Source organism: Phlebotomus papatasi, chromosome 1, assembly GCF_024763615.1.
Source record: "Phlebotomus papatasi isolate M1 chromosome 1, Ppap_2.1, whole genome shotgun sequence".
In the NCBI taxonomy this organism is placed as follows: Eukaryota; Metazoa; Arthropoda; class Insecta; order Diptera; family Psychodidae; genus Phlebotomus; species Phlebotomus papatasi.
In genome coordinates this window covers 54,249,033-54,270,164 of record NC_077222.1, presented here as the reverse complement: position 1 = coordinate 54,270,164, position 21,132 = coordinate 54,249,033, and the positions used below count along the sequence as shown (strand labels likewise).

Here is a 21,132-nt window from a genome sequence, read left to right as displayed (position 1 = left end):
TATACCTTTACAGACAAAAAAAAAGATTAACATCGAGAATTGTAAGTGTCCCTCCATACCTTGATTGCTATCGTATAATTGAACAAGAACACATTTTCTAACCTTTCAAAAACCTGAAATTCGGGTTAACCTTTTAAGAAAGATAGGAACACCGGTCTCCCATAAAGAAAATAATTTTTCCTGACAACCTTAAGTTATTTTTATTTTATGCTTGTACGTAATTGCACGATTTTGGTACAAATTATTTTTGTACCAATAAATCTTTATTTTCAAAAATAATAAATGCGTGAAACTACCCCACCCTCCCCTCTATCAGGCCTTTGTAATTCAACTTTTTGTAATTCTTCCAGAACTAATCAAAATTTTAATTTTACACTTAAAAGGTGTAAAATCAACATTAAAAAATGTTAATATATTTTTACACCTAAAAAGTGTTAAAGTTACGAGGAAAAAAAGTTAATCGCACCCCCTTTTTTTCTCAGTGTAGTTTTATCGTAGAGAAAATTTGAATCAATACAAAAAATTATTGGCTGTTAATCATGCAGAGACCGACTTATTGCACTTCGGGGGGGGGGGGGGTCCCGAAATGTCCTAAATCTTTATCTATAACCGTTTGACGTCTAGACGTGGTAACGGCCGTGCACACAGACGGACAGATTGAAAAGTGATCCCGGAGGAATGGAAGGTGAAATGTTCAGTGGCATTCACGCAGGAAAACTGATTAATTGGAAGGTTTCATTTTGGGAAATAATTTTTTTTTATTTTTGATAAGTTCTTTAATCAAAAGAAGTAGATGAAACTCGTATTTTATTCGAATATCAAATTGAATTTTCTCTTTATATACATTGCTGTGGAAAATAGAAGCGTTTTTGCATTTCAAAATCTTAACATTTACACTAAAATATTACAAGTAAAAAATAAATCTAACTAACAGGTTGCAAGGATCAAAGTCAATTCCATAAAATTTTCTTAAATAAAAAAAATCCAGAATCCCAAAAGTGATTTTAAAAAGACAAATCCGAGTAATTTTAAAAGCGTCCCACCTTGTTTTATTATTTTACACGTATCACATCGTTACGCTTATCTCATTTAAAAAAAAAAATACATTCACCAATATTGTGCAAAGTCCCTGAAATTCCGACACCATGTATTCAATTTCTTCACACGCCCTGTATTCCATGAGAAATTATTAAATTTAATCCCTTTTCAATTAACTCTGCAATCACTTTATTTTTCGTCATAATCGTCATAATGACCCAATTTCCCACACACTGTGCACTCTTCCCAGTATTTTGATGTGATTAGAGTGGAATTTGTAATGTTAGCAAATTGCATAAGATCCCTATAACAACATGCAGCACTGACTGCAACACACATTTAATTATAAATTCAATCAATTTGTTAACATCACATTTTAAATAACCATTTATGAAGATAAAACAGTCTCTCGTTTGCTTCTAGTCATTTTAATATTAAATTTATTAATATTAATACGATAACTTGCTACTCAACTTCATCATGATCATTTCTCACATTTTGACTTATTTTTGCATTTCCATGGGCAAAACAATTTTATGAGGCTCTTATATGGATATTTGCAATAAATTTAATCCGAAAAAACATTTTGCTGACTCTATACTCACCGATTGTTTGTTAACAATTTATATATAAATTTCCTCATTCGATAATTTGCTAAATAATAAGTATTTGCCCATCGTCTCTATATGTGAATATAGTTTGAAATTGAATAAATGCAAACATGATGTGGAGAATGCAAGAAATGCTTTTAATATGATGCCGAGCATGAATGGACACTTAAGTGAATAAGATGAGAGTCACGTAAATGTCATGTTAATATCACAAAATATTGGTTGAAAATTGTTTAAAGTATATGATCACCTATGAAAAGGTAAAATGGGTTTGGAAGGCATATTATAGCATAGAGGGTGATCTCTCAGGTGATCTTGTGCACATGAATGTATAATAATAAGATGATTATTTAATCAAGCTTTATCCATCAATCTCACCATTAGATCTCTTAAGAGTGCAAAATGGTATCACGCCTTGTAAATTGTCTTATGGAAATACCATTGTGTTTGGTGCCACGTTAAAACACCCAATTACCCCATTGTGGGTTAAAGACTACTAAGCTTAAGAAGGTGCTCCTTCAACATCACTGACTGGCCACTAATTCCGATAATTTGATTAAAAGACTCTCTAGAAGTGAGTCTTGGCGTTGATTATGCAATGACACAGCGTTCCCCATTCTCATTACAATTAATGTACATATACTATACAAGCTCATGTAATATTATTACACTACTGAGCATAATTATAGAGTATTCTTGAAATTTTATGCACAAGCTATAGTTATTAACATAGAAATAAAGAAGTACTAATACTTTTGACAAAAAAAATCTGAAAGCTTGATTCAAAAGCTCAGCAAGTAAAGCCTTGGCTTTATCATGCAAGTGTTTTCGGTTTGATTTTTGATCGAACCATGGTTTGATGAAAAAGAATAAATATTTCTGATCAGCAAATTGGTAGGTTTTTCTTAAAAAAAAAATAGAAATAGAAAAATAGACAAGCAAATACTCCACTTTGGTCAGTTAAACGTTTTACTTTGGTCAGAAATTGATGTAAAATCTCGTAGCTAAGTGGATATTGTAACTGGTTTTATGGTGCAGAGATACCTAAAAATTCATAAGCCGGACACATAGTATCAGGCGCCCTGTCCTGATCCAGCACCAGCTGATCACTTGCAGCACTGCCACTGACCGATCATACACCGATTGCTTCAAGTATTCTCTACTACTTGGTCTGTGTGGAATGTGCAAGCCCAAAGTGCTTCCAAAGAAAATCCTAAAATTTCCCTGTTGTTCCTCAGTAGGAGTGTAGGAAAACGAATTTTAGAGACAAAGAATCACAGTTTTAACCACTAAAGACGGTGCACTGTCGCGTCGAAAGTTTTGGCGAAAAAACATTGTTGTTTGGTCTCTGAAAGGATCAGTCCCTGACGCACCCGGAAGGAGGTCATCTCCCTATTGAATCATATATATTTTTTGTCGGTTATTCTATTGACAACTCTTTCTAGCCCGTCAAATAATCGACTATGAGGAGCCAATCTTTCCAATGAACATTTCTTTCACGTCTTCGCCCCGACAAACTGTTGATCAGCAAGTCCTCAGAGAGCACCAAGTGCTAACCGATTTCAATTCAGATGAAAACATAGGTATTTTCAGCTGCATTCTGCTGACACTCGCAGTGCCATTTTCATTATTTGGTTAGCACTTTTTGTTCGAGAACTGCTGACCGGTCAGTTGATCGATTCGGCAAAAATATGCTGAAAACGCTGCTTTTTTCAGCTAACTATGCTCGCTGGGTTTTCACAGCAACATTCAAAAATATGTGAAAAATCTCTACCCGTTCTACCACTCTAATCTTGGTTGTATATATAGAGGTTACAAGCCTAAGTTACAAATAAATAATTAATTATAAACAGATCTGTCATTCACGGTTAACTTTGGCTGCCGCAAACCGCCTATGAAGAATGATCAGTACTGATTAGCTGATTCTAAAGGCTGATCGACATAGATCAGGCGACTATAGGGACTGATCGACATAGGTTAGCCGTTCATGGAGATTGATCGGCGCTGATTAGGCAATCATATGGACTTATCGACGCCAATCTGCCATTTACGATTCATTCCCTAACTTTACTTATTCATTATCACCCCTTATTAATTTTAATAACAAAAATATTGTTGTAATATTATTTTATAAATTGCAATAGCTAAATTAAAAAAAAAATATTCTTTTTGAATTAGCATTAAATTTTCTAAATAAACTATAATTATTCTTAGAAGTGTATATTGAACCACTCAGGCAATTTCCATCACTTGCCCTCTTGTGATCATATCCAACGGCCACTCAGCATGATCACCCGATCTAATAGGCAAGTGAGTGAGAATTGTATCGCGGCATGTATAAGATGTATCAAGAGAACCATTTATTTCGGTGTCTTGAGAAAAATCACCATAAATTTATAATCGACAATATGAAGTTAATTGAACAATGGATTCATAATCAGTATATCCACCAACATATATGGCTATAACACAGAAAATTTTAAGTGAATTCATCAATGAGATCACTTTTCAATATCAACAAACCACGCTTCCTGATTCACGCTTGCAATTACGTGGAGTGTCTGGGTGGGATGACTAGACACATGGGAAAGGTCAAACAATTAAGGAATGATCATCATTAATCACATGAGAAAATCTATATTCTCACTTTTTTAGGATTGTCTCTACTATGTGTCTCTGCATTTTCTCACAAAAATTTTACGATCATTTTAAAGTCGCATGACCATTCATCAGGCATTTAAATGGCAACGATTTTTCCACTCTAGGCATTGAAAATAAATAATATAAATAGTAAAATCATATAAACAAAGAAATTGGGTGGAGACCACCCAAATAGCATTTTGATACGTTGACACCTCATCGTTCTTTTTTTATTGTCCATCCATTAATGTCTTCCTGGATTGTTAAAGAACTGACTGAGCCTATTCATGGAAGTAGACATACTACACACACAGTATGTAATTGACATAATTTGATAACTCAAGGTTGAAGGCAGGTAACATAAATTTCACGCTTAATTATTTCCATAAAACCACATATTCAATTACATTATACATTGAGGGGGAAGTATAGCAAAAGAATCCAACTGATGCATATTGAAGCATTTTCTTCACATTCCAACTAACTCTTTCTTTTGTTGCTTCTCTTTTCACAGCTCATCTAATGCAAGTAATGCCAAGTTGGTCTTAAAAAGTTTTGGGTACTCTTTTGATGTCAACTTCGAAGCGTGAGAAAAAGATTAATGGAACTTTGTTTGAGTGGCACAAAATGGTCATTAAGATAGGAAATCAAATAAAAATGTAGTGTGAACATTAAAAATTATTTCTTCATAATAATTGAATGTATTAAATGAGATTAAAAAAAATGAAATTATGTATGATTTGTAGTTTAAAAGCTATTTATTTTCAATTAGGAATTTTTGAGAATTATTTTACGCAAAGTTCACACGGTGTTTAAATAGCTAATGTATAAAATTGGGAATTTTATGTGTATTTCATCAGCTTTGTACTGTGTTATTCCTGTACGATTTTTAGATTTCCTTTTTTAAATTCTTCATGAATACGAAATCAAGGGTTCATTTCATACATTGTTTCTCAAAATCTATTATTTTGCATTTAAAAACTTTCAATTTTTTATGTAAAATACAAAATTTATTTCTTTTATTTGAGATTGTGAAATTAGTTTATTTCTTTATTCATAAACCATGATTGGCATTATGCAATCTTAGAAAGAGCTTTCGCACTATTTTGTTCTAAGAGGTAGCTAGCAACTGTAAGACGGCGGTGGTCCCGAAAGAAAACCTATACTCCCTAATTAAATTAAATTTTAATTTCAAAGCATTGTTATTGAATAGGTAGGGTAAGTGTGTCAAATTTCGGCATAGTTGCATATAAGCACCGAAGTCCTAAGTTTGAAAAGCAATAATTTTAATTCATATTGATATTTCTTGTTACTTCCTTTTCGGGAGGGTTGTGTGGAACCTTGAAAACTAGTTTATCATCTTTGTTTTCTTTAAATCACTTTCTAAAATATTGAAAAATTAATAAAAATATGGGCATTGCTTTGGGTAGTATTCCGGCCACTTCGAAGATTACATACATAATTTTAATTAATTTATTTGCATGGCCGAAATTACACTCAAAGTAGCCGAAATTAGAAGCTGGCCGAAATTTGGCACACTTCCCCTAAATCTATGCTTGTATAATCTTTTTGAAAAATATGGAATGTATTTCACCTTCAACTGTTGCGAAAGACAAAATTTTGCAAAAATAATTGATAATTTGTAAATTCTTCGATGGCAGCAAAAATACCGAATAAGCAAAATCCCGAAGAGGCAAAATCTCAAATAAGTCATAGGGATTTTTCTTTTTCTGAGCAATATTGAAATATTTACTGAAAATTAGAAGATTTGATAAAGAAAATAGAAGTCACATGGGATTCCACACAATAAACATTTTCCGGGATTTTAGCGTTCGGGCTTTTGACTTCTATTTCCCAAATGCTTAAAAGTGGAATAGGCTTGAATATTTCCAAAATTTGTCTTTACTGAACTTTCCCTACATAAATTTAGAATAGGTCATAAAATTGTTCTTGAAACAGTATCCTACGGATAGGCAACGACAAATTTTAAATGCAAATATTCAATTTTGACTACAAATATGCTCATATCATAGTTATTTTAATTTTAACGACCTTGAAAAACCTTGGCGTTGAATTGTTCAAAATTTACAACTTTCAATGAGTATAGGGTCCCCTGTGAAGCGGAAACGCAACACTGCAATTATAAGGAGGTGTAACCAAGACAATAAGCTGAAGCTGCAAGAGAACCCCGAGGCACCAAAAGGTGACCAAATGTGCGAGATGCGCAACCACCTTATTTGTACGAGAGTGAATTCACCGCATGAGTGAAGTCAGGTGTGTTGGCGGCTGTGAAATTGCAACTTCATGGACTGTGATTTACACACTTAATTATTGCATAAGAACCGAAAAAATTCACACTAATAAAAAACAAGATATTGTGTGAAAAGTATTACTTACCATCTCATCCAGGCTCTTCAAGTCATTGGTGATAATTTGTGGCTGTGGACCATACATCAACATTGGTCCGCTGTTTTCATCCTCATCCTCAGAGTCTGAGTCAAACATATCGTTTCCATCCGTGCCAACTGATATTGAATTGACACCATTCTCTGTTTGCGTACCACATCCCACCGATGACATTCCCATCGCCTTGTTATCAGCCGCAATCTCTCGATCGATCTGGCGTTCCATTTGAACCAACATGGGAGCCAGCATTCCTGCCAAGTGAATACCAGCCATAACTTTTTGCTCTTATGCACAAATAAAACCACTCTTTACGATCGTGCCATCTTCCAAATCCTAAATTGATGTCTCTATTTTCAGTGACTTGACTCTTGTGATTGAATTCAATTTGGATAGTGTATTGTATAGAGAGGTGAGATGAGCATAAAACTTACCGAATTTAGCACCACGTCTTGCCACTTCCAACAAGCACAGTATCACGTGCTTCTCGTTCTTTCGCATTATTAGGTCGTCCGTTTCGAATAGGAGGCACTCAAAGATTTGAAGGCTTTTTCTGCCAATTGAAAGAATTAAAGATACATACGTGAAAACATCTAAAAAAAATTGTTATTTTCTCTTGGGACAACAGAGATGTGCTTGCAATGAGTCAGAAAAAAAATCCATTGGAGTGTCACTCCACTTCGAATTGTTCACCATCCCAGCCCAACTAGTAAAAAAAAGTGTGAATAGTTAAAAGAAAAAATTTCTTGTCCATACCTCACTGTAAACATTGAGTTTTACCATTATCATCTTGAATTTTAATTACCATCAAGATACTTCAGGAGGCTTTATATTTTTTTGTCATTGTATAAGTATGACTACTAAATAGACATACTAAACTCACTGAATAGTCCTCTGATTGAATTAAATCTATGTCAAAGAATAAAGATACCTCCTTTATACTATATTTAACCGCCTCGTATCCCTTTATTAAAACGAAAAATCCGAAAAATCTTAATATTTTAAAATATCAAATTATAAAAAAAATATTGAATTTAAGTTTTAGTATAGTTAGATTCCTTTTTATAGTTGTGCTGATTTAGATTAAAAAAGAGAATAGCAACTTCTTCGGACTTTTTGAATGCAGTTGGGGAAAGTGCCCAAACTTCGCACGATCCCAAGCTTCGTAATGACACATTTTTCCTATATTTCTCAAAAAAAAAGAGACTTATCGCACCCATACTTAAAAAACAAGAGGAAGTGCCCAGTATTTACTGCTCGAATCCCACGGAGACAGCAGTAGGGGAAAGTGGTCTGCCTTTGAACGTAAAATGATGTTCAAAATTTCAGATTTTTTGCAGAGTAAACTACAACATGAGTTTTACTTTGCACTACACCAAAAAATTCTCTTGTTCATTGAGCTTCTATGCTGACCCCATTCAGGACTCGCAAGTCCTCAGTTTTTCCTGGTGAGAAACTTGAAAATGTGATGTCGATATATTCAAAGGCAGCCTGCATGGTCTGCCTTTGAATGTGGTTAGGCAGCCTTTGAATCTTAATCTTTCACTGAGAATATTAGGTCTGTAACATTAAACGGCCCATAATTAATTAGCATGAACCCTAATGCACTCAATAAAACAATCACTGTAGTCAAGAGTCATTATACAACAACATTTTTTACATTTTTCTGAAGCACTGTTTTTCACTAGAAAATTTGTAATAAAATAAAACGCAATTGAAGTTGACAATTGTCAGTTTGAAACATCCTGGCCGGAGCAAGATAGCATGTTATAAGTATTTGTATGACATTCGTCAGACCAAAAGTAGGAGTTCTATTCTGCTTCCGGACAGGAAGCTGTCAGATGTTTCAATGTATGGAAAGAGAGGATTCAAAGGCACACAACATTAAGATTCAAAGGCTGCCGCAGAGCAATATTTGCAAACTTTTATCACCCACAAAAATTGTCTCATCTGAATCAAAATGTATTTGGAGAAATACCATCCAAGAATAACCTTCTATGATTCACAATAGAAGATTTGTTCGAAAAATTATTTTGATAGTGAAAAAACACATGAATTGTGGAACATCAAAATTACAGTTTAGAGCACAGTTTCGTTTTCTTGCCCTAGCACCTACAAAATAAGAGCTAGGGTCTGCATTTTTTGATGACTTGTGAGGATTATGAATAGCTATCTAATAGTTAATAGAAAAGAATTTATGCTTTAAAGAAAAATGAAAAAATTACAATATTCAAAGGCTGCCGCATTCAAAGGCAGACCACTTTCCCCTATAATCCCTCGATTTTGAGTTTTTTTTTTTTTACATATTTCGATTCCTTACCCCCCAAGGGGTCGCATTTTTGTAGAATTTTGGAAATTTGAAGTTTCGAGTTTTTGACGTAACGCTGTTTGTCCATTTGACGCCGATTGTCGCCAGATCTAGAGGCCAAACGGTTAGAGATAGCGACTTGGGATATATAAGGGACCTCCTCATAAGTCGACCCAAGGATCGTTAACATGCCCTTTAATTTCCCCCCGCCCCTCCCCATCCTATTCAAAACCATATTTTTGGGATTATTCAAAACCACGTCGTGCGATTTTTCTTCATTTTCGGATATGTTTTAGAGATTACCCAGGCGGACATTTCGTCCTTAGTCGAAAAGACTGTTGATTTATTCCTAATAACACTTTTTCAAGCTCAAAAGTTAAAAAGACTCTCTAGAGAGTGTATTTCTCATCCAAATAGTATCATATTTGGGCTCTTTGGAAAGGTTTTGGATTTTCCGATAAAACTGAACCGATTCCAATAGGTTCTGAACCGGTAATGACCCGGTTCATAACCGAAAACTAATTTTTATTAGAAATTCAATTATATTGCTTTAGATGTATATTTTTTTGCAATGTTTTAAGTGATTTATAAATTGGTTCAAATCGGTTCTGAACCGGTAATGTACCGCTTATGAACCGATAAGTAATTTTCGTCAGAAAATCAGTTCGATTACACTTAAAACTATTTTGGGGGATCTTTTGAGTGATTTGTGAATAGATTTAAATCAGTTGAGGACCGGTAAACAGTAAGTTATGCGAAAGTACTTTTAAGGTATAGCATCTAAGTCACGACTTCGAGCACTTCGCAAAGCCTGGGATGCTTTGCCACCCCCTTTTAAAATATATTATGGAGTTACACTTATTCAGAAATAGGAAAAAATTAGTCATTACGAAGATTTTGGTACTGTACGAATCATGAGCACTTTCTCCTATATAGCTACTCAAAAAAGCGCTTAACTCGCGATAAGAAATTTTAAATATCCTTTATATTTTTAAAATGAAACCACTACTGAAAATTCTCAAAATTAGGATTTGAATAATCTGCATTTATTCAAAAATTGAAATTATAATTCCATCATTGCTTCCTTAAATTTTTAATTCAAAATTTAGGCTTACGACTCAATTTTTCCAAAATTGTTTTAAGACTAGATTATACATATTACAAAGTAATTAGAAATGTTTAGGAAAACCTCATGGCCCATCACGAAAAATAACGGATTGTAGAATACTATTGAATTTTCTTAAAATTAAAGTATCCTTCTCTTACTAAATTTCTTAAATGGACTACAAATTTAACTGTAAGGGCAGAATCACATTGACAGTAAAATGCTCACCATGTTTCGTTAATTTACGCATTTTCATTGCAATTCTTACGCAAATTTTCCATTACCGTATTATCTTATCTCATACTCGGTGGCACTAGGTGAAAATAATATAAGAAAATTGAAGAAATAAAACGAAAATTCGATAAACGGTGAGCAAAAAAAAACTGTACGATTAATTTCTCTTACAGTTTTTTTGCTCACCGTTTATCGAATTTTTGTTTTATTTCTTCAATTTTCTTACATTATTTTCACCTAGTGCCACCGAGTACGAGATAAGGTAATACGGTAATGGAAAATTTGCGTAAGAATAGCAATGAAAATGCGTAAATTAACGAAATACAGTGATTTTACGACGAGCATTTTATAATCAATGTGATTCTGCCCTAAATTCAGTTTGGTCTAAAAGTATTAAAAGTACATGATCTACATTTTGGATAAAATTAGGATCTTTTGGGTAGTCAAATCATGACAAAAAAAAGTTTAAAATACTTTGGAAATAAATGCAATTGTAAGAGGCAAAAGCGCCTTGCACAACTTTACTGTTTAAGTTTCGTATGTATATTCACGTACAGTTGTACACAGAGGTGTGTGCAAAAAGACTAAAAAAAATACCATGAAAAAAATCAAAATACAGGTGACAATCGTAAAAGAGCACCTTGACACCTGGAAGTTAAGTAATTCATACAATGTACCTTCGGTGGACTTTTGAAAACAATAAAAAAGAAGTGACGAATTGAATAAGATTTCGCTGTGTACTCGAATTCATAATCTATTCTACACTATATATTTTACAAGATAGTTTCGCCTATATGAACGACAAATACGGTGTTACACGAAACTAAGTAAAAAAAGTATCAAACTCAGAAGATCATTCAAAAATTTAGTGACTGTTCTATCTTTCTATATTTAATTACAAGAAATTTGAAATAATTTCTTCATTTTGTAAAAATAAACGATTGTTAATCTATTTTACTGGCCAAGACTTATCTCATTTTAATTTATAAAAGGATATATCAAATACTTTAAATTATTTAAAGTTAGTTGGATTACATTGTCAGAGAACTAGTAAATTTTTGATCATGCAAAATAATAACTGAAAGGAATAATTTGAGGTCAATGAAAGGTCGAACAGGAAAACATTTAAAATCAAAAAATTAAAAAAATAGACAACGTTTTTTTATAATTAAAAAATAATAATAGGATATGCAATGGATTAATAGTTTGGATTTTAATTCTCTTTTAGGTCACTATAAAAATTTTGTCATTAGGGGAAAGTACTCTCCCTTCGAACGTTCTTGCCTTCGAATGATGTGAATTTCTTTTACTTTTCCAAAGAGACTTACACATGATTATCACGTAATTATCAATACTTGATGATAAGCTAACTAATATTTAATAGAAATTTGTAAGTCTTTAAGGAAAATTAAAAGAAAATTCACATTATTCGAAGGCATGAACGTTCGAAGGGAGAGTACTTTCCCCTATAAGTATTATTATCAAGAAATATGATTCTTTAAGTCCAATACTCCGTATACCGTTTCCTTTAACAAGTTCGAGCAACTAAATCGTATATTATCTTCTTGGACACCTTCTCTGCTTCACACATTTTTTTTTTAAATCTGTCGTCATAAGAAGACTCATGGAGAGGAACAATGAATGGTTAACAAATTTATCACACTCACCGGCACCATGCAATAAAATTGGAAACATTGTCGCGGGCGAAGAAGGTCCCACTCTTTGCTGCTGGTAGAAAGTGAACATTTCCCATGGCCAGGATGGGTCCAGCCAATCCTGAAGTCATTGATTTTGTCATGGACTTATTTCGCGCCTGTCGTCTCGCCAGGTACTCTTCGGCTGCACTCCGTACATTATTGGCATGCTGCAAGAGATGATAAATTGATTGCATTTAAAATACCATGTGTAATTAATTAAATATTAATTTATTGTAATAAATTCACGTTCACAGTACTTCGTGTATCAATTCAGGAAAGTAATTGAGTTAAACAATTATTTATTGTAAGGAGAGATACTATATTGCCATCATGTGTAACATGGTTCAATAACTATAGTCCCACGCTTCTCTCTTATGAGGCACACCAAAAAAAAAACATGTTAAGCTTCATGTTGTCTTGCAAAAAAAAAATGAATGTGTTTACTAGCGACACACGCTAAGTTGAAAATTGCAAAATCCAGCTATAAATTAATTTAATTGTAAATAAATGGTTTTTTTTTTCTGCGAAAATTGCATTCTCTTACCAATTGGGCTTACGATACGGCCTATTTGATATTGAGAATTTACAGAGAAATCTCATAAAGACGGCTTAATACTTTGCAACATGCTGATAGAATTCTTGGGTGGTTTTGGTGATTAATTTATTTGTTTTAAATTTTTCATTTCCGGGAGTTATTTGACCTATATAAAGATACAAATCTTTTAACTATTTGCAATTTTATGCAATGTAATTATACCCGTACCTTGTGATTAGGCTATCTTATACCAAATAGGAGGTTACAAGGAAGTGAGTGGGACAGTTGATATTTTGCCTAATTGAAACCCCAATGGATTATCGTGTTTCTCTTTTGGCAAAAGGCACTTAGAGAGCAAGCAATAAAATCTGTGCAAAAACACCAAGACATATTTCATTGGTTTTCTTTTTTTTCTTATACTAAAATACTAATTAATGTGATTGTACCCATTCACTGTAGCTAACAAAATTGACGATGGAATCTGCAAAGAAAAAATGTGTTACATAGTGCGTAATGTCTTACATTACTCTCACTTTCTGCCTATATGCATGAACCTAATGCAAATTTAACGAGGAAACTGTCCAAACATTGAAAACAATACAAACATTTTTTTCTGACTCTGCGATCACGGCATTGAGCACATGAGAAATTGATCTTTTTTTTCTCCCATTCATATAAGAAAGATCTTCCTTAGTTCATCCAACTGTGAAAACATGCACAACATTATGTGCATTTGGGTTTACAACATAATTTAGAGAAAAAAAAACTCCGCTGAACCATCATTGAGAAAAGAAATGCATTCCAGTAAAGGTATTCTTATCAATGAAAGATCGTCTCATAGTAAAACATCTCAATAAATATTTAATCTGAAGGCAAATGATGATGATGAGAAAACGCCCTAGAGGTTAGTCTTTCTTATCATTTCCTCCCGTTTTATGGACCATGGGTTTTCTGAGTGATAGAGCGTTCAAAATTCGAAACGATTATGTTTTTTTTTTCAGACACATAAAATCTATCTCTATGAACATTTTACAGCATTCATACAAATCTTTTAAACCAAATTTGGGCAAGATCACTAGAAGCGACGAAAAGAGCAAATTTTTGGGGCAATGATCCGTTTTCATCAATAATGCATTTGTTTAGGCGCGACTTAAAAAAAATGTGATTTTTTTTTACAAAATCTTGACAACAAGAGGAGTTAATACAAAATGTAAGGTTGTCTTTTATTTTTAGCATTTCACAGGCATTAAATCTCTGCTACACGGGCGTTCATGCCATAAATGGAGGTCTCAAGTACGTCCACGTTGACAGGTTGCTGGTCATATGAAGACAACAGCATGCGTTTAATCGAGAATAGCACAATATTATCATACCATTTTGCCAGCTAATATCGATGCATTCAACATTCTTGCATATAGCACACAATAATATAATTGTATTATTAAAATCGTATTTGAGCACTGATTATAAGATCATGTCAACGACGTGACGTGAGAAATGGCAGCTGCATTTCTGTCTCGATCATATATATGTATATTTCAATGATTTTCATATATTTTTGTCCCTATATCCAAAGAGAGATCACTTTTGCCACTTATACACCCGCCACAACATATTTAAATTCAAACCATACACAGCATACATATAATATGAAGCACAAGAGCGAAAGGGAGATCTTGATCGTGAATGCGGGTGGCACTGTGATAGGTTACAAGGTGTCATAAATATTGCAGGACATCTCGAGAGCATTGGCAAGTTGGAGGTAAGAAATAGAAGAAAGAGAAGACAATGTAACCCTTGAAACGAGATCATGCGCGATTGTTGGAAACAATGAGGTCATTTTCCTATAGAATTTCTGTTTTTATTTTCATTACCAAACAGACATTTGGAATTTGTGTGACTCAAAAACAACCCTTTTACCCGCCCCCACTGAACCCCTCCGACCTCATTGACTTAATCTAGTGCGGAGGAGAATAACAAAGTATTCTCTTGTATATTATTATCACAATTTCCTACCTTACAAAATGATCTTCTAGGAGGATTATTCAAATAGGATTCTTGTTTATACATTAGCTTTTGTGTGTAAAATTCTACTCAAAGAACTGTTAACCTTATTAATTCCAACAACTTTTCTGTTGTTGTATTTTTAGGGTCATACACAGTAACAATCTAACAAAAGTAGTGTTCCTTCAAATAATCTAGTTTAGAATTGAATAAAAAAAAGCTCAAAAGCTTCCATTTAATATGATTCCGATCTAAAATAGTGAACTGGAATTTTTTGTGTGTAGGAAACTGCTCGACAAAGGCAAAAACAAATAAGCCATAAAAAATAAATTTGGTTAGTAAAATTATTAAATTTTGGTTTGTAAAAAAATCTGAATCTTTACAAAGATGGATTTAATAATTATATAAAATAATTATGTGAAACAGTCTTCAGATATTAGATTTATCTAGTTTAACGTCTTCAGTTTCTTAATAAGTGATTTTATAAATTAAGTTTACCTTCAACATACCTTAGAGATCAAGAAAATTTCATAAAATAAAAATTCACATCTCACTGTTGAGTCAAATTTTGAAACTGAAAGTGAGGAATAGACTTATGCATTTCTTTTGGGAAAGAAAGAGAAGTGAATTTTGACTTTATGAAATTTTCTTGATCTAAAAGGTGTGCCGGAGCCATTACTACTTATTTGTAATATGCTCTTGCAAAAAATATAATATCAGATAATATCGTTTTGTCAACATATTTTCTTAAGTGCATAAGATTCAACTTATGACCAGCGCACAATAACTTTTGATTGTAAACATGTTTTAAAATTTCCCATGAGAATGAGCGAAATGAATAGATCTAGATCTCACTCACTCTCATTCAAGTATCAAAAAAATGTTTACTAAAAAGTTATTGTGGATTGGGCATTATGCTCAATGCATAATAATTTTTGTTTGTAAACATATTTTCAAAATTTCCTATGAGAGTGAAGGAAATGTAGATCGAGTTATCTCGGTCTCTCTCTCTAATAGAAAATTTTGAAACACTGTTTACAAACAAAAGTTATTGTGCGCTGGTCATTATGCCCAACGCACAATAACTTGTTTGTAAATATGTTTTCAAAAATTTCCAATGAAAGTGAAAGAAATAACTACATCTAGATCTCACTCGCTCTCATTGAAATGTCAAAAACTTTTTTACTAAACAAAAATGATTGTGCGTTGGACATTATACCCAACACACAATAACTTTTGTTTTGTAAACATATTTTCAAACCAGCTTATATGAGACTGAGCAAGATGACTAGATTTAGATCTCACTCACTCTCACTGAAATGTATAAAACATGTTTACAAAACAAGAGTTATTGTGCGATGTACATAAAGAGCAACAAACAATAACTTTTGTTTTACAAACATGTTTTTAACATTCGAGCTAGACATTTCTATTTGTCTCGTTCACCCTCATACGCAATTCCTAAAACATTATTTACAAAATGAGTATGATTGAGATGCAAATTTTGTTATTTTTTACCTCTCATATGCATTTTTAAAAATATATTTAAAAAACAAGAGATAATTGTGTTTTTCTAAAATGTGTGTTATTAATTTATATATTTTTTAATTAATAAATATTGTGTTTCACCTAAGTCCCAATTTTGAAACTATATTGAATTGTCCTTGGGTAATTCCCTATTGAATACCTAAAAGTTGCTTACACTACCAAAATTTTTCAGTGAAGCAGAAAGTTGAAGAAAAAAAAATTTCATCATCACACCATTCGCCATCAATAGTATTCTCTGAGTTCTATAGAAATTGTAATTTAAATTTCTTGTCTACACATTTATATGCCCTAATGGTGGACGAGAATTTCGACACACTCCTCCACGATGCATTTTAAAAGCAAATTCTGACCAATATTGTGCTCACTCCCATGTGGTGGCCTCAATCTCTGTCGCTTGAGAGCTTATCTGTCGCCCATGAGCTTTATGCACTCCACTGTTTACATTTTTTTTCTTTTATTTCTTCCTCACTCAATTAAAAACACCACGATCTGTCGCGATATCATCATCGCTGTGCCAGCTGACAAATGGATCGAGCTGTGGAATACCCTCTCATCTGGGTTTGTGCCTTAAAGGCACTGACACAAGATCAATTCATGGGTGACACAATCATTTATTTAAACTAAAAAACTATATATTTATTTATTTTATATTCCTTCTTGGACATACAATCAGTGATCATGCAATATACAGTCAGACATCGTGATCAACAGTATTTGTTTTGATATGAAATTAAAATGGGTGATGAAATAGTTAATAATTTCATTTAGTTGTAATATTTTTAAAAGTCATTTGAATCCCTTTGTATATTGTTCTACTTTATTGTCCTCAAGATTGTCCTCTTAGATCATTTAATAAAGGGAAACTGGGGCTAAATTCGCTATGTAAATAATACTTTATTTTAGCGGATAATTCATAAAAAAAAGAATATAAATAAAAGAATATGAAGTAATGTGTCAGACTTGTTTAAATTTGTTAGGGTTTTAAGATATACTAGAAAATATCACTCTCTAATTTAGCCCCGGTTCTCCCTATTCTGTCACTAGCCTATTAATTTTCGAGACTCCAGCAATAAATTCCCTCACCAAATGATTTAATTCAGTTCACTCAAGATCACAAATGATCACGATCACGAACAAATATGGATAGTTTTTTTTCCTCAACAGAAATCGCAAAATACATATTTCAAGATGAAGAGTGCAACAATCGCTTTAAATATTGACAAGCAAGGTCGAATGAATAAATGGCTGAAAAGATATTTTGGGCAGAATTGATTTCTTCACTGCTTTCTCGCGTAACGATCGCAAGAATATGAGCACAATGATCGATATTCAAACCAGTGATCGCCATTGATACTGCGGGGCGTCTCACAATAAATATACGGGTATTGATTTCAAATGAGATACAAAACATTTACAATGTGTGATTCGAGTCACAATATTTACAATGCCTTTTTGCACAAGATCATTATAAGAGATCGACAGGTAATATATTTCAAGTTATAGAAAGTGTTAATTGGTTAATTGATGGTGCAATGAGGCTTATTGCCTCAGTATACAGGTAAAAAGAAAAATTATGGAAGATTTCCCTCAAAAGAACAAACATGGAATAATCATATAAAGGCAATAGTGAGTTTCAACCTCCCACACTCAATCACACTTGTGCCACTTTTTACTGCATTTTTGTAAGGAATTTTAGGCCACAGATAAAGAAGGTGTCATATTTCGTCGATTTTCACGTCAAGATCAATTTTTGCAAATTGCAACTCAACCGCCCAAAAGCATTTTAAAACGTGTGCACGGGTAAAATTAAAGCAAAAATAAGGAACGTCTGATTAGCATTCATGAAAAGACAGTGAATTGGTGGTAATCTGATCACCATTCTCGACACCACAGAGTCCACCAGGAGTAAGAGAGAAACTTGTGCACAATCACCACAATATTCGCAAATTAATTCATTCAGCAAGATCACTCCACCACATCCATAACTTTATGTAAATTGCGATTTTATGAATGAAAAAGTTCTGCAATATTTTTTTTGCCCCAATAGCACGCACGCATATCACCAGTCTTTTTGCCCCAGAATGAATGATACTTTGTACACAATCGAGGATCACTTGCTCTATAAATGGATAAATTCGATATAAAATGAACAGTTATCCCCAGAAATCACCCACGCTAATTGGCAATTTTGAAACAAATTTGGACAGAACGAGGTGGTGCCCAAAAAAAAAACTACCCAATGTCCATTTTATGTCTCGAGATACGATGTAAATTGAAAATACTAAATTCAACGGCAGATAATGGTGTCCAGCATCATGTTAATTTTTATGGTATACCAAGTTGAATGTCTTATTTAATTGATTGATAGATCCATTCTCAAGGTATTCTCACGGGAAGATCTAATGTTAACAGCTACGTCCAAGAAATGTTAGCACTTACAGTAACGTCTTATTAGCACTTTGTAAATTTATAGAGAAAATATAGTCATACATTACTATGCTCGAAGTCTACAGAGAGCGCGAAATAATATCGTTTAGTAGATCAAGTTTTAGTAAACTTTTGCGTATTTGTTACTTAAAAGACTAATAATGCTCGACTGTTTGTCATTAGCATATATACATAAAGACCAAACATAGATAGATATCGCTTTTTAATCTGCAATAACCGTCTCAAAAAATTTCATTTTAAATGAGATTTTTATTTTTGCTCACCCCATCTATCTCTATGAAAAATAAAATATTTAATAGTTCGAAAAGTACTCTTATGTTCACACAATCACAATCACTGTGCTCACAAGCCGGATATTGATTTGTATCGGCTTAAAGGTAAATTTATTCGCACAAAATATTGGTGTTCAAAAAATGTAAACCGAATTTCGAATTTTCATCCTAATGCCAAACGCCCAATAACATTTGTTTGGAAATTGTTTTCAAAATTTCCAATAAGAGTGAGGGAGTATCTCACTCACTCTCATTGAAAAGTCAAACACATATTTACAAAATAAAAGTTATTGTGCGTCCGGCATAATGCCCAGCGCACAATAACTTTTGTTTGTAAACATGTTTTCAACATTTTCTATAAGAGTGAGCGAGATAACTAGATCTAGATCTCACTCACTGACATTTAAATGTCAAAAACATATTTACAAAACAAAAGTTATTGTGCGCTGGTCATAATGCTCAGCACACAATAACTTTTGTTTTGTAAACATGGTTTTGATATTTCAGTGAGAGCGAATGAAACGTAGATCTAGTCATCTCGCTCACTCTCATAGTAAATTTTGAAAAGATTTTTATAAACAAAACTTATTGTTCCTTGGGCATAAAACTCGCGCAAGATTATAAAAATGTATGAAATTTATAACATTAAGAATATATTAAAAAAAAGTCATTGTCATGAATGTAAATTTTTTTTTTTCTGGCATCGAAACCTATCTTCGAATTATTTTTTCCCTATAAACTACAGCTGTCAAGGATCGAAATAATTTTTGTCTTATAAACATGTATATGACATTTCAATGAGAGTAAGTGAAATATAATTCTAGTCGTCTGGCTCACTCCTACACAAAATTTAGAAAACTTGTTTACAAAACAAAATTTGCTGTGCGCATGGCATTAAAGTTCAAGCTCTTTAATGTAAAACAAAAATATTTTACCATTATAGTGTGGGATAATAGAGATGAATATTAATGAATAACATTTCTTGCATTACATTTGAGAATTCTTGAGAGAAATGCACCTGTAAAAATTTCAGCTAATAAACGATAATTTGCCAAACGATTATCTCCATTGTCGCATTCTTTTTGCGGTATTTCTTCCTTGAGAAAACATCACCTGACAAATTGTACACGATAAATTCACATCACAGTGCAATAATTTTAACAATTCCCAATTACTGATTTATTGCAATGAGTCTCTCTTAACTCTGCAAACAATATACAATTTCACACTTTGCTATTCATCGCGAAATATTACTCGTTCGCAAGAAAATTCCGACAAACCTCGTCGTTTCTCAGGTTCAAAGTAATATTCGAAAAAAAAAATGTATATATAAAGTTTAGTGACGATGTGCAACAAATTCATTATTATATCTTTTCAAAAGTCGTAAAATAATATACACACTATTGTGGGCAATAAAATAATTTGTGTCGCAAATTCTTTTCATCTTTTCAAACATTTCACCATGTCTTTTAACCAAATTCAATAGGGTGTCTCTATTCTTATTACCATCGGCACGATATTCAATTCTGCATAGCAAAAAGCATTAACAAATTGTCGTGTGAATAAATTGTGAAAAAGTCTTTCTCCATCTTCCAAGGTAAATATGCATTTGACGAAAAAAATGATCATTGAAATTTCCACAGTTCAATGATTTAATGTTTGGATTTTTGCATAAAACTTCCAAAAGGCAACTTACTTCTCCAATTTCCTCAAACAACTTTTATACTTTCCCATCAGTTTAGAAGAGATTGGGTTAAATAAAGGGTCATGATACTTTTAATATTGTTCCGACTATATCCATGAAGTGACTTTTTTTTAATTCTTTCCCACTATTCACGTGTCTCATTCCTTATTTTTACTTCACTTTTTCTCCTGAGTTTCACTTTCAATATATGGTAAGACAATTATCAGTTATTAGTCATCGCCCTTGATTTTATTACCAATACCGCGGCGGCACGTTTTGTTCACCGCAGACTCTTCATGTAGTTCAAATAGTAAATTCATTTTCATTTTGAATTTCCAGTATGGAAATAAGGCAGTAAAAAGATTTCTGACTGACATGTGATAGGAAGTTTCTTATAAGAAACATGCTTCAGAAGATGTGATGTTCTTGCTTTCGGAAGATTATTAGAACAAAGGTACAAATCTATCATATCATTACTACCTAGAGCTTGTACTAAACATAAAAAATGTCATGTTCATCGCTATGACTATAAAATTTCAGAGATGAAGCACATTTTTTAAGAGCTAGATTTTAGTTGATTTAAGCTTAAATCTACACAACGTAAA

General features: G+C 32.8%; 1 protein-coding gene across 2 annotated transcripts in view; it reads right to left on the bottom strand.

Moving 5' to 3' along the window:
* LOC129806868 (GAS2-like protein pickled eggs) overlaps positions 1 to 21,132 on the bottom strand; it is an 89,741-nt gene that overhangs the window by 25,917 nt on the left and 42,692 nt on the right. For both annotated transcript variants that reach the window (XM_055855680.1, XM_055855688.1), the window contains exons 3-5: positions 12,007 to 12,203; positions 7,127 to 7,245; positions 6,687 to 6,946 (exon numbers count right to left, since the gene is read on the bottom strand). In XM_055855680.1, the coding sequence (XP_055711655.1) occupies positions 6,687 to 6,946; positions 7,127 to 7,245; positions 12,007 to 12,203 (576 nt within the window). The remainder of the gene's footprint in view (positions 1 to 6,686; positions 6,947 to 7,126; positions 7,246 to 12,006; positions 12,204 to 21,132) is intronic.